General features: G+C 43.8%; 1 protein-coding gene across 6 annotated transcripts in view; it reads right to left on the bottom strand.

The window, feature by feature from the left end:
• Positions 1 to 210: 210 nt before the first annotated feature.
• SQOR (sulfide quinone oxidoreductase) overlaps positions 211 to 11394 on the bottom strand; it is a 60864-nt gene continuing 49680 nt past the window's right edge. For all 6 annotated transcript variants that reach the window (XM_038009947.2, XM_073012141.1, XM_038009948.2 and 3 more), the window contains exons 7-10: positions 8688 to 8871; positions 2696 to 2763; positions 2218 to 2396; positions 211 to 501 (exon numbers count right to left, since the gene is read on the bottom strand). In XM_038009947.2, coding sequence (XP_037865875.1) covers positions 444 to 501; positions 2218 to 2396; positions 2696 to 2763; positions 8688 to 8871 — 489 coding nt within the window. In that variant the 3' untranslated portion in view covers positions 211 to 443. The remainder of the gene's footprint in view (positions 502 to 2217; positions 2397 to 2695; positions 2764 to 8687; positions 8872 to 11394) is intronic.

The raw sequence follows: 11394 nt of genomic DNA, 5'->3' as shown, positions 1-11394 counted from the left end.
GTTTGAAACAATATTGTCCCTGGAATGACCCTTTTCAGTGAATCCAAATAGGCTCTTTGAAATCAGGCCAGCTGTCAGCTGAATACTCACAGTAGATAACACGTAAGCTAGCTCACCACCACCATGTTTTTCTCCCAAGTGCTGGAACTTTTCATCCCTACCAGCCAAGATAAAATTTTCTCATAGAACACAATCAGTGACAAACTGTTATTCAGAAAATAAAAGCATTATTTTGTTTTATTATTCCCAAAGAATCAAGCCCGTCATGAGCAGCCCACATGGTTGCTGTTCAAAGATACTGAAAAGGGAGGCATTTAGTCACCATTATCCATCAAGAAACTCTTTACAAGGATAGGTTCCAAGTCCTTCGCGCTGCTCTTGGTCATTCAGTGACTGCAGTTTTGGCCCAGAAGCCATCCAAATGAGCAAGTGCTGAGCCATCCTCAACTCATACCCAGATGAAACAACTTGCGCAGAATTGCTGGTCCTCCCCAGTAACCCCTGTAAGAAATAACACAAAAAAATGTACTTGCAGCAAGAGAGATGGGGCAACTTCAGTCAGGAGGATGCTGAAAGGGAAGCCGGGCTGCACACAGAGCACATTTATCAGCACATGAAGCAAGATTGTCTAGTGAGTTGGAAAGATCCCATGACTAGTAGGGGACAACCTACTTTCAGTCCTAGCTTTGACACTGACTTGCTGTGTGAGCCTGGACATGCTGACTCAATTTGGCAAATGTGTCTAAAGCCTCTACTACATGCAAGCTGCTACTCTTTCTGCTTTCCATTAGCTCATAATTAACTGTAGGTCAGCATTTCACAATCTCCGCCCTATTGACATTTTGTACCAGATAATTCTCTGCTGTTGGGGGCTGACCTGGCATTATAGGATGTTTAGCAGTATCCCTGGCCTCTGCTGACTAGTAGCGCCCCTCCAGTTGTAACAACCAAAAAACGTCTCCGGAAATTATCAAATGTCCCCAGGGCAGTAAGGGATAGGAAGATCACTCTTGGTTCAGGACCACAGGTGTAGACACCTTGATTTCTCTCTCATATGAGTTTGGAAAAGTAAAATGAGGTCATCAGCTTTTAGAATGAAGAGGGGCTGGGTGCAGTGGCTCACACCTATAATCCCAGCACTTTGGGAGGCTGAGGCAGGTGGATCATTTGAGGTCAGGAGTTTGAGACCTGCCTGGCCAACATGGCAAAACCCTTTCTCTACTAAAAATACAAAAATTAGCTGGGCATGGTGGCGCATTCCTGTAATCCCAGCTACTTGGGAGGTAGAGGTTGTAGTGAGCTGCGATCGCACCACTGCACTCCAGCCTGGGTGACCGGGCAAGACCTTGCCTTAAAAAAAAAAAAAAAAAAAAAAAAAAAAAAATGAAGAAGAGGAATTTTTATTACTCTGTTTACTTATTGAATCCCTACTATGTACCTGCCTCTTTATGTGTTATCTCATTAACCTCCATCTTGTGAGGTAGGCAATGTTACTTTCATTTTGCAGATGAGAAATTTAAACACAGAGAGTGTTTAAATTAAATTAAACAGAACTTTCCCTGGGACACACAGCTATGTATGTCCTGCTAACAGCATGACACTGCTGATGACTTCTGCCATGCTAATGACAGAAGTATGACTCAAATACAGGTCTAACTCCAAAGTCTGTGCTCTTACTGTTTGGTTTTTCCTATAACATAATAAAAACAAAGGTAAGGGACTGGGCGTGGTGGCTCACACCTATAATCCCAACACTTTGGGAGGCCGAGGTGGGTGGATCACTTGAGATCAGGAGTTTGAGACCAGCCCGGCCAACATGGTGAAACCCGTCTCTACTAAAAATACAAAAATTAGCCAGGCGTGGTGGCAGGCACCTGTAATCCCAGCTACTCAGGAGGCTGAGTCAGGAAAATTGCATGAACCCCGGAAGTGGAGGTGGCAGTGAGCCAAGATCGTGCCACTGCACTCCAACCTGGGCAACAAAGCAAGACTCTATCTCAAAAAAAAAAAAAAAAAAAAGCAAGGTAGCAGATGATAGAGTACTTGATATGTGAAAGTGATTTACTATTATTATTTATCCAGCAGCAAAAGAGGGCCTAGAGTATGGAAGACAGAACTTGGTCACTGCTAACAATGAAGAAAAGAGGCTACATCCCGTGCGGGTGGAGATGTGCTATAAATCCCTTTCCTCATCGAGGAACCAGGCAGCACACTTACCTTAGCATCATATTCCAATACAGGAAAGGCATCAGGTCAGCTTTCATGACATACATGGAAAGGCGCTCTTTGCTTTGATCAAAGGGGAAGGTTTCTAGTGGCTCCGCTTTGTAGTCAAACTCGGCAAGAATCACACGGTTGTAGCCGGTCACCAGTGGACATGATGTGTAGCCATCATACTAAAATTGTAAATCAGACTGAGTTGGAAAGTAGATTTTTTTTCATGGTCCTATATGAACACTTTAGAATTTATTATTTGCTGTGAGTGGTTATATATTTTTTTCTTTTCTGTATATTCTGACTTTTTGTACTGTGAAAAATGCAAATTATATTACAAAAAAAATAGTACTAATGGCAAAAACAGTAGTACCCATGCTGGAGACACTAATCAAGAAAGTGCAAAACTGTGGGAAAACACGACTTTCACACAGAACGGAAGATGATCATTGAGACAGTGATTCTTACAAGGCGTACAAACCTTCTTTGTTGGTGTTTGATTCTTCATAATCAGAGAAATTGTTCTATCAAGTATTCCTGACTGGGCAGCTGTAAGAGAAATGGGAAAGTCAGAAAAATGTAAGCATCTAGGTTTTCCATGAAAACTAATTTGCAAATAACTTTAATGTAAACAAGTTAAGAAGATTCCATTTCCCATCCCTCAAAATGGTGACTAGAACATGAGCTTCTTACTAATTGAAATTGACTACCAGAGGGGATTCTTTAATTCGTGAAAGGCCCGCACATGTGTTTCCATGGGTTTGAAACTGAAGAGCTGACTCTCTCCAGTGTGGCTATAAGGATGGACCTACCCCAAAACCACTTCCTCTCCTCCTGGGGTTGAGACTGTCAATTTAGTCTGTGTGTCAACTTAATCAGTGTTCTTGGCCATGCGGGTTATCCCTGTGTCCCCGTTCACAGGCAGTCTGGATTGGTAGGCCCCAGATATTTCCAATAAGACAAAGCATGCCTTCCGCTCTCCTGCCCTGTCCTGGCTGAGGCAGGACCAGGTGGATATAGATATACATATAGAGATATACCTGTATTTCCTTCTCTCTGTCTCTTTCCTAGACAGACAGACGGACACAGACAGATACATACATACATCAGGATTTTTTTTTGTTCTTCTTTGGCAAGAGTGGGGAGACTGCCTTTTTTATGAGGAAAAATGTTCAGATTCCATCATTTTGTTGAATCCATCTCATCACACATGCTATTTTTTTTCCTGCTGTATTTTTAGAGCAGATATCACATCAATTCACTCATAAATCTTCCTGTCTGTATCTCTGATGGGGAATTTTCTTCACGCAAACCCACAGTATTTTCACACCCCAAATATTAGTAATAGTTTCTTCATATAATCTAAACCCAGTTTGTGTTCAATTTTGAATAATTAAGACTGCCCAGATGGGCACTGTGGCTCATGCCTGTAATCCCAACATTTTGGGAGGCCGAGGAAAGTGGATCATTTGAGGTCAGGAGTTCAAGACCAACCTGGCCAATATGATGAAACCCCATCTCTACTAAAAATACAAAAATTAGTCAGGCATGATGGTACATGCCTGTAATCCCAGCTACTCAGGAGGCTGAGGCAGGAGAATTGCGTGAACCCAGGAGGTGGAGGTTGCAGGGAGCTGAGATCGTACCACTGCACTCCACCCTTGGCGATAAAGTGAGACATCATCTCAGAAAACAAATAAAAAGACTGACCTTTTAAGGAGACAGCAGTTTGTGGCCGAGCATTGTGGCTTACACCTGTAATCTCAGCAGTTTGGGGGACCAAGGTGGGCAGATCACTTGAGGCCAGGACTTTGAGACCAGCCTGGCCAACATGGTGAAACCTGTCTCTACTAAAAATACAAAAAATTAGCCAGGCATGGTGCTGCTCCTGCAATTCCAGCTACTCAGGAGGCTGAGGCACAATAATTGCTTGAATTCGGAGGCAGAGGTTGCAATGAACTGAGATCACACCACTGCACTCCAGCCTGCATGACGAAGTGAGACTGTGTCTCAAAAATAAAATAAAATAAAGATACAGCAGTTTGTGTCTCTAGAAGTAGAACATGGGATTCACTTTTGAGGAAAGATGGGTTACCTCTGTATTATAAAATGCTTATTAAAGTGGTTATTTTGTAATCTCCCAAATCAGGGGTTAGCAAACTTTTTCTGTAAAGAAAAATTGCAGGCCTTGTGGACCAATGGCAAATCAAAGATATTATGTAATGACAAAAAACAAAATTTCCACCATACAAAAACAGGCAGTGGACTGCACTGGCCCATAAACTATAGTTTGCTGATGCCCAAATCAAAGAAGCAATGATATTTTTTCTGGAATGGGTGGGGGTAAAAAAAGAGTAAACAACTCTGCTTAAAAATATTAAATAAGGCTGGGCGTGGTGGCTCACACCTGTAATCCCAGCACTTTGGGAGGCTGAGGTGGGTGGATCACTTGAGTTCAGGAGTTCAAGAACAGCCTGACCAATGTGGTAAAACCACATCTCTACAAAAAATAGAAAAATTAGCCAGGTGTGGTGGCAGGTGCCTGTAATCCCAGCTGCTCGGGAGGCTAAGGCAAGAGAATTGCTTGAACCCAGGAGGCAGAGGTTGCAGTGAGCCAAGATCATGCCACTGCACTCCGGCCTGGGCAACAAAGCAAGACTCCATCTAAATAAATAAATATATATATATATATATATATATAAAATGAGGCCAAGCGTGGTAGCTAATGCCTGTAATCCCAACATTTTGGGAGGCCAAGGCAGAAGGATCGCTTGAGCCCAGGAGTTTGAGACCAGCCTGGGCAATATAGGGAGACCCTATCTCTACAGATAATTTAACCGGGCGTGGTGGCTCAAGCCTGTAATCCCAGCACTTTGGGAGGCCGAGACGGGCGGATCACGAGGTCAGGAGATCGAGACCATCCTGGCTAACACAGTGAAACCCCGTCTCTACTAAAAAATACAAAAAACTAGCCGGGCGAGGTGGCGGGCGCCTGTAGTCCCAGCTACTTGGGAGGCTGAGGCAGGAGAATGGCGTAAACCCGGGAGGCGGAGTTTGCAGTGAGCTGAGATCCGGCCACTGCACTCCAGCGTGGGCAACAGACCAAGACTCCGTCTCAAAAAAAAAAAAAAAAAAAAAAAAAATTAGCTGGGTGTGGTGACACATGCCTACAGTTCCAGCTACTTGGGGGTGTTGAAGTGGAAGGATCACTTCAGCGCAAGAGGTCAAGGCTGCAGTGAGCCATGATTGCTCCACTACACTCCACCCTGGGCAAAAGAGCGAGACCCTGTCTCTAAAAAAAGAAAAAAAATTAAATGGCTATATTCACTGTGGGCAAAGCAACATCTCTAAAGATCATATTTCCCTTTTGGAAAACTGTGTTCCTCTTTGAGGGCCATAAAGAGTTTGGAATCTGAACTGAGAACACCTGAGGAGGCCACAGCGGCAGGACATCAAGGCCAACAGAAAAGGAGCAGAGGCATCCACTGGGTGCCACTGCAGACAGGTGAGGCCTGTGAAGCCAGGCAGCAGTCACTCAACATCTAGGCGTAAAGCGTGCATGGGTGCAGGTGTGCGGGAGTTGGGTTTTGCTCTGTATTACAATCCCCTTCTATCATGCCCGGGCCTTCAGTTAACTTTCGTTAAATGCCACATCCTGATCTCAGCTGTGCTGAGAGTGACTAAAGGAGCATCCTGGGGCAGAGAGAAGCAGACAAGGGGACATGAGCTCAGGAAAGCCAGATTCAACATGGCAAGATGGGTCTTGCTCACAACAGCACAGGGGTCTGGACGGAGGCTTGGTGGCAAGTATACCCAAGGACAGATTTGTGGAAAAAGTGTGGCATTGCCTTGGGATACTCAGAGGATTTGGGAAAGGGAATCTAAGAAGAAATGAAGATCTGCTTGGGAAAAGCTAGTACTATTGTAATTTGGGCATTGAAGAGAAGAGTAAATAGACTTTCACATAGGTGAAATACTAGGTTGGTGCAAAAGTAATTGCGGTTAATGGCATTACGCTTAATGGCAAAAACTGCAATTACTTTTGCACCAACCTAAATAACAGGTAAAGAGCACTCATTATGGTACTGTTTGAATAAAAATGGGTTGGAAACAATCCAGATATAATTAAGAGTGGACTCATTATATAAGCTCTAGAGCAACCATAGAATAGGTTGCAGATTGTAAGACACAAATGTAAAAACAACTGGGACATGCCCTCCGTGGTTGGGGGGCCGTGGAAGCCACACAGATGCACTGCAGGACTGGGAGCAAAAGACTTTCCACTTAGAATATTTTTGTTCAGTCATATTCAGTCTTATCTATCTGGAACATCGAGTTAAATATTTGTTTGAAGAAGGCTAAAAGCTGGGTAATCTGGGCCTCATATCACAGGTAGTTTCACCACATAAATTCAGCAGACTTACATTAAATGAATGTCATTTCAAAGTATCACCCCACAGACTCCCTATAAATTACAAAGAGAGAGAGAGTACTTTTACAATGAAAGAGAGAGAGAGAGAACACCCCTTAACCCAGTGAGGAAGTCAAGCTTCACCAAAGACAAGACAAACTAACATGACAGGCTCCTGAGGTGCTGCAGAGGGAGGTACACAGCCTCAGGCACGGAGATTTTTGCCAAAACATATAACCCGAATCGAACCATAAGAAAGCAACTAGACAATTCTAAATTGTGGGGTATTCTACAAGGTAACTGGCCTGGAATCTTCAAAAATGTCGATGTCATGAAAGTAAAGAAACAAATGTCAAAAGGCCTGCTGTATATTAAAGGGGACCAAAGAGGCATTTCGCCCAATGCAGTGTGTGATCCTTGACTGGCTGGTGGATTTAAGGAGGGGCTGGGACGACAAAGGACATCTTTAGGAAAATATACATAAATACAGGCTGGGTGCCGTGGCTCACACCTATAATCTTAGTTCTTTGGGAGGCCGGGGGGGGGGGCAGATCACCTGACGCCAGGAGTTCGAGACCAGCCTGGCCAACTTGGTGAAACCCCATCTCTACTAAAAATACAAAAACTAGCCAGGTGTGGTGGTGGGTGCCTGTAATCCCAGCTACTTGGGAGGCTGAGAAAGGAGAATTGCTTGAACCTGGGAGGCAGAGGTTGCAGTGAGCTAAGACTGTGCCACTGCACTCCAGCCTGGGCAACAAGAGTGAAATTCTGTCCCCCCAACAAAATATATATATATACACACACACACACACATTATATATACACATAATATACATATATACATAAATACAATGAAGCAAATGTCACAAAATATTAATAATTGGTTAATACCCGAAAGGTATATGAGTATTATAATTTATTTCAAATTTGTATAGGTTTGAGATTTTTTTAAATAAAAAGTTGGGAGGAAATTAACATGAATAATGAAAAAGACATTCAGTGAGTTTCCTAGATAGTCTACCTTGAGGTTGAAATAGTCAGCAAAAGTACCACAATCTGTTCCACAGGTGTCTCATTCACAGAAAACACTACCGTACTGGAGGTCTTGTGTTTTATAGCATCCAGAAGAGACAGTCCTGTCAGTAGAGAACAGAATCTAAAAGGCAATTCTCCTCATCACTGCTGGTGCAGAACATCGAGGTGAAGAATTTAGTTTTCCAGGCTGAGGCCTTAATCAGGTACCACTCAGGACATGCTCCACTGTATTTGTCTTAACAGGACAATTTTCTGGTCTGCAAGCTTCATTGACTTGCATGTGTTTTCTGGGAAAACAAATGCTTCTCGAGCTTTATGGTGTTTCAGACAGAAGAAAAATAGCCAGCCTGCCTGGTGGCAGAGGCAAAGAATACCAGGGATGCCAGTATGGCAGTATGAGAAGTAACAGAATTCAAGAGAGCTGGAAAAGTGATGCACTCCCTCTAAGGCCCCTTCTTCTGACAACAACCCCTCTGACCTAGAAAAGGTAGATAAGATCATGCTGTCCTGCGGCAAAGCACTCAAAAGGCACTTTTTGCTTTATACGACACTGGGTTCATTGACAACTTGCTTCTGTCTTAGGAAGGTCAAAGTCATTTTTAGGACACAGAACTTTCTTCATTATTAATGGAATGCTGTTGGTGCCAAGTCTTTCTTTTTTTTGAGATGAAGCCTTGCTCTGTCATCCAGGCTGGAATGCAGTGGTGCAATCTTGGTTCACTGCAACCTCTGCCTCCCGGATTCAAGCAATCTTCTGCCTCAGCCTCCTGAGTAGCTGGGATTGCAGGCACCTGCCACACACCTGACTAATTTTTGTATTTTTAGTAGAGATGGGGTTGCACCATGTTGGCCAGGCTGGTCTTAAACTCCTGGCCTCAAACGACCTGCCTGCCTGAGCATCCCAAAGTGCTGGGATTACAGGCAGGAACCACCATCTCTGGTCGATGCCAAGCTTTTGTTTTTGTTACAGTAGTGCCTCAAGGTGACATCTTTTTGAGAAAGAGAGAAATAGAGCTGGTTATTTTACCTACTGCAGCAGCGGTCTTTGACGTAGGAAGGTTGGTGCAGTCCCCAATCCCAAACACATTTGGGTACCTCTTGTGTTGCAGAGTTTCTTTATCCACATCCACCCAACCAGCAGCATCAGCCACAGGACTGGTCTTGAGGACATCTGGTGGGCCCATTGGTGGTGTGACATGAAGCATTTCATACTACACACAAGGAGAGAATTCACATTTTCATTTATTCAATATTTCCACAGCTCCACAAGCTCTCCCCTGACCTTCCTTACTCCATACACTGTGCTATGGCTGCATGAAGCATTATACAATCAGCACTTGTATCAGTCCACACCCTCTCCAAGATCTTATGTGTTCTCCTGGGGGATGGTGATAAGCTAAATAACCATTCTCTCAGTTGACATGATCTCCCCATACAGAGACCAAGAGATCCCTGTGGCCACACACATAGGGGTACATGAGATATTGGAGTAAAGCTTACTAATAACTCTGAAAGAATCCACTGATGTTTTTATTAATACTAAAATAAAGGGGTGGTATATTTCAGTTGCAGTCTCTCTGACCCTCAGCTGTCAACTTGTAAACTTTAGCACCTCAGTGTTATTCTGTAAGGTGATGCTCAGCGTCCATTAAACTTGTAAAGGACGTGTTAGGAGCTGGTAAGAAAGCATCATTCCCAAATATGTGTCAACTTCAAAACACATAAAGGAAACTGTCAGAACACCAATTTAAGATGAAAAGGGGTGGTAAAAATATTAGCTAGCTCTTTGGAAAAGGAGCCAGGGGTCTGATTCAGTACTGGATTTACTTTTCAGTGCAGAAGGCAGAGGTGAATTTTTTTCCAAAACACTGTTATCAAAGCTACCGTTGGTAGTGGTGCACTGACCCATCCTAATCACTTTTGAGGGCTCATTTAATTTTTTTGCTTATGTAATATTCTTTCACATTTTGTAGTTGGTTCTTATTATTCTTCTTATTTATTTTTAACAAACTCCATCCAGCAACTTCATCAATTTGCTACTGGGTCCGGTTAAGGACACACTGATTGAAATGTTCACAACATGTCATTAGGGTAAAAACGTAAGCGTTTCAAGACAATTCCAACCTTGTGAGATAGTCAATAGCCCTCCATTTCCATAAGAAGTCCAATGGTCCCGTGCCCTCAGAAAGGCTCAGCAGTCACTGACGGCAATGGGAATTAGGAAGATGACTTGTACTTATTACAACTCTCAGACAAATATAAGCTTAATTAACCTCAGGGAAGGAGCACTGCAAATGGCTGCTGCTCGTCTGCAGGATAATCTTGGGTGGAGGGTGGCTCTTGGGGACATGGGTCCCTGAGGCCAGGTCTGTTAATGAACATTAAAACTGAATGCATGTTTGCAGGATAATGGATGAAATGTCAACAACTATCATCCACCAAATTATTAATGCCCTGTCTGCATTTCTGCAGTCAACTAGAACTACTTTTGAGACAGTGTTTCATTCTGTTGCCAGACTGGAGGGGAGTGGCTTGATCATAGCTCACCATAACCTCTAACTACTGGGCTCAAGCAATCCTCCTGCCTCAGCCTCCTAAATACCTGGGACTACAGGCATGTACCACCACATCCAGCTAGTTTGTTGTTGTTGTTGCTGTTGTTGTTGTTGTTGTTGTTTTTCTTTCAGTAGAGACTGAGTCTTGCTGTGTTGCCCAGGCTGGCCTCGAACTCCTGGGCTCAAGCAACCCACCTGTCTCAGCCTCTCAAAGTGCTGGGATTACAGATGCAAGCTACCATACCTGACCTAGAACTACATTTTTGAACTGAGGTCTAAACCTTACTAGCGTCATCTTGGTGGAGTTAATGTGTTTGAATTTCACAAGTACACATAAATTCCACACCTCTTTTCTAAAAGAAAAGCTAAATACTTTCACATAATCATCATAAAGGTATGGAGTTTGACCTAACACCCTACAAAAGAAGAAATACTAGGGTGTACTTTATGGATTTATTAGAAATTAATGGCCAGGTGCAGTGGCTCATGCCTGTAATCCCAACACTTTGGAGGCCAAGGTGGCCAAATGGCTTGAGCTCAGGAGTTCCAGACCAGCCTGGGTAATGTAGTGAAACCCCTCTCTACCAAAAATACAAAAAGTTAGCTGGGCGTGGTAGTACATGCCTGTTGTCCCAGCTCCTCAGGAGGTTGAGATAGCAGGATGGCTTGCTTGAGGCCGGGAGGTGGGGATCGTAGTGAGCCAAGATCACACCACTACACTCCAGCCTGGGTGACAGAGCAAGATCCTGCCTCCAAAAAAGAAAAAGAAAGAAAAAGAAATTAACACTGGGTCGGGTGTGGTGACTCACACCTGTAATTCCAACACTTTGGGAGGCCAAGGCAAGCAGATCACTTGAGTCCAGGAGTTTGAGACCAGCCTTGGCAACATAGTACCAGTAACCCAGTCTTTACAAAAAATACAAAAATTACTCGCGCATGGTGGTGCATGCCTATAGACCCAGCTACTCAGGAGGCTGAGGTAGGAGGATTGCCTGAGCCTGGGAAGTAGAGGCTGCAGTGAGCCATGAGCCATGGTTGTCCACTGCACTCCAACCTGGGTGACAGAGTGAGACCCTGTCTCAAAAAGAGAGAGAGAGAGAGAGAGAGAAGGAAGGAAGGAAGGAAGGAAGGAAGGAAGGAAGGAAGGAAGGAAGGAAGGAAGGAAGGAAGGAAGGGAAG

This window comes from Chlorocebus sabaeus, chromosome 26 (assembly GCF_047675955.1).
Source record: "Chlorocebus sabaeus isolate Y175 chromosome 26, mChlSab1.0.hap1, whole genome shotgun sequence".
NCBI classification, from domain to species: domain Eukaryota; kingdom Metazoa; phylum Chordata; class Mammalia; order Primates; family Cercopithecidae; genus Chlorocebus; species Chlorocebus sabaeus.
The sequence above is the reverse complement of the archived record's forward strand: the minus strand, read 5'-3'. Positions and strand labels throughout refer to the sequence as shown.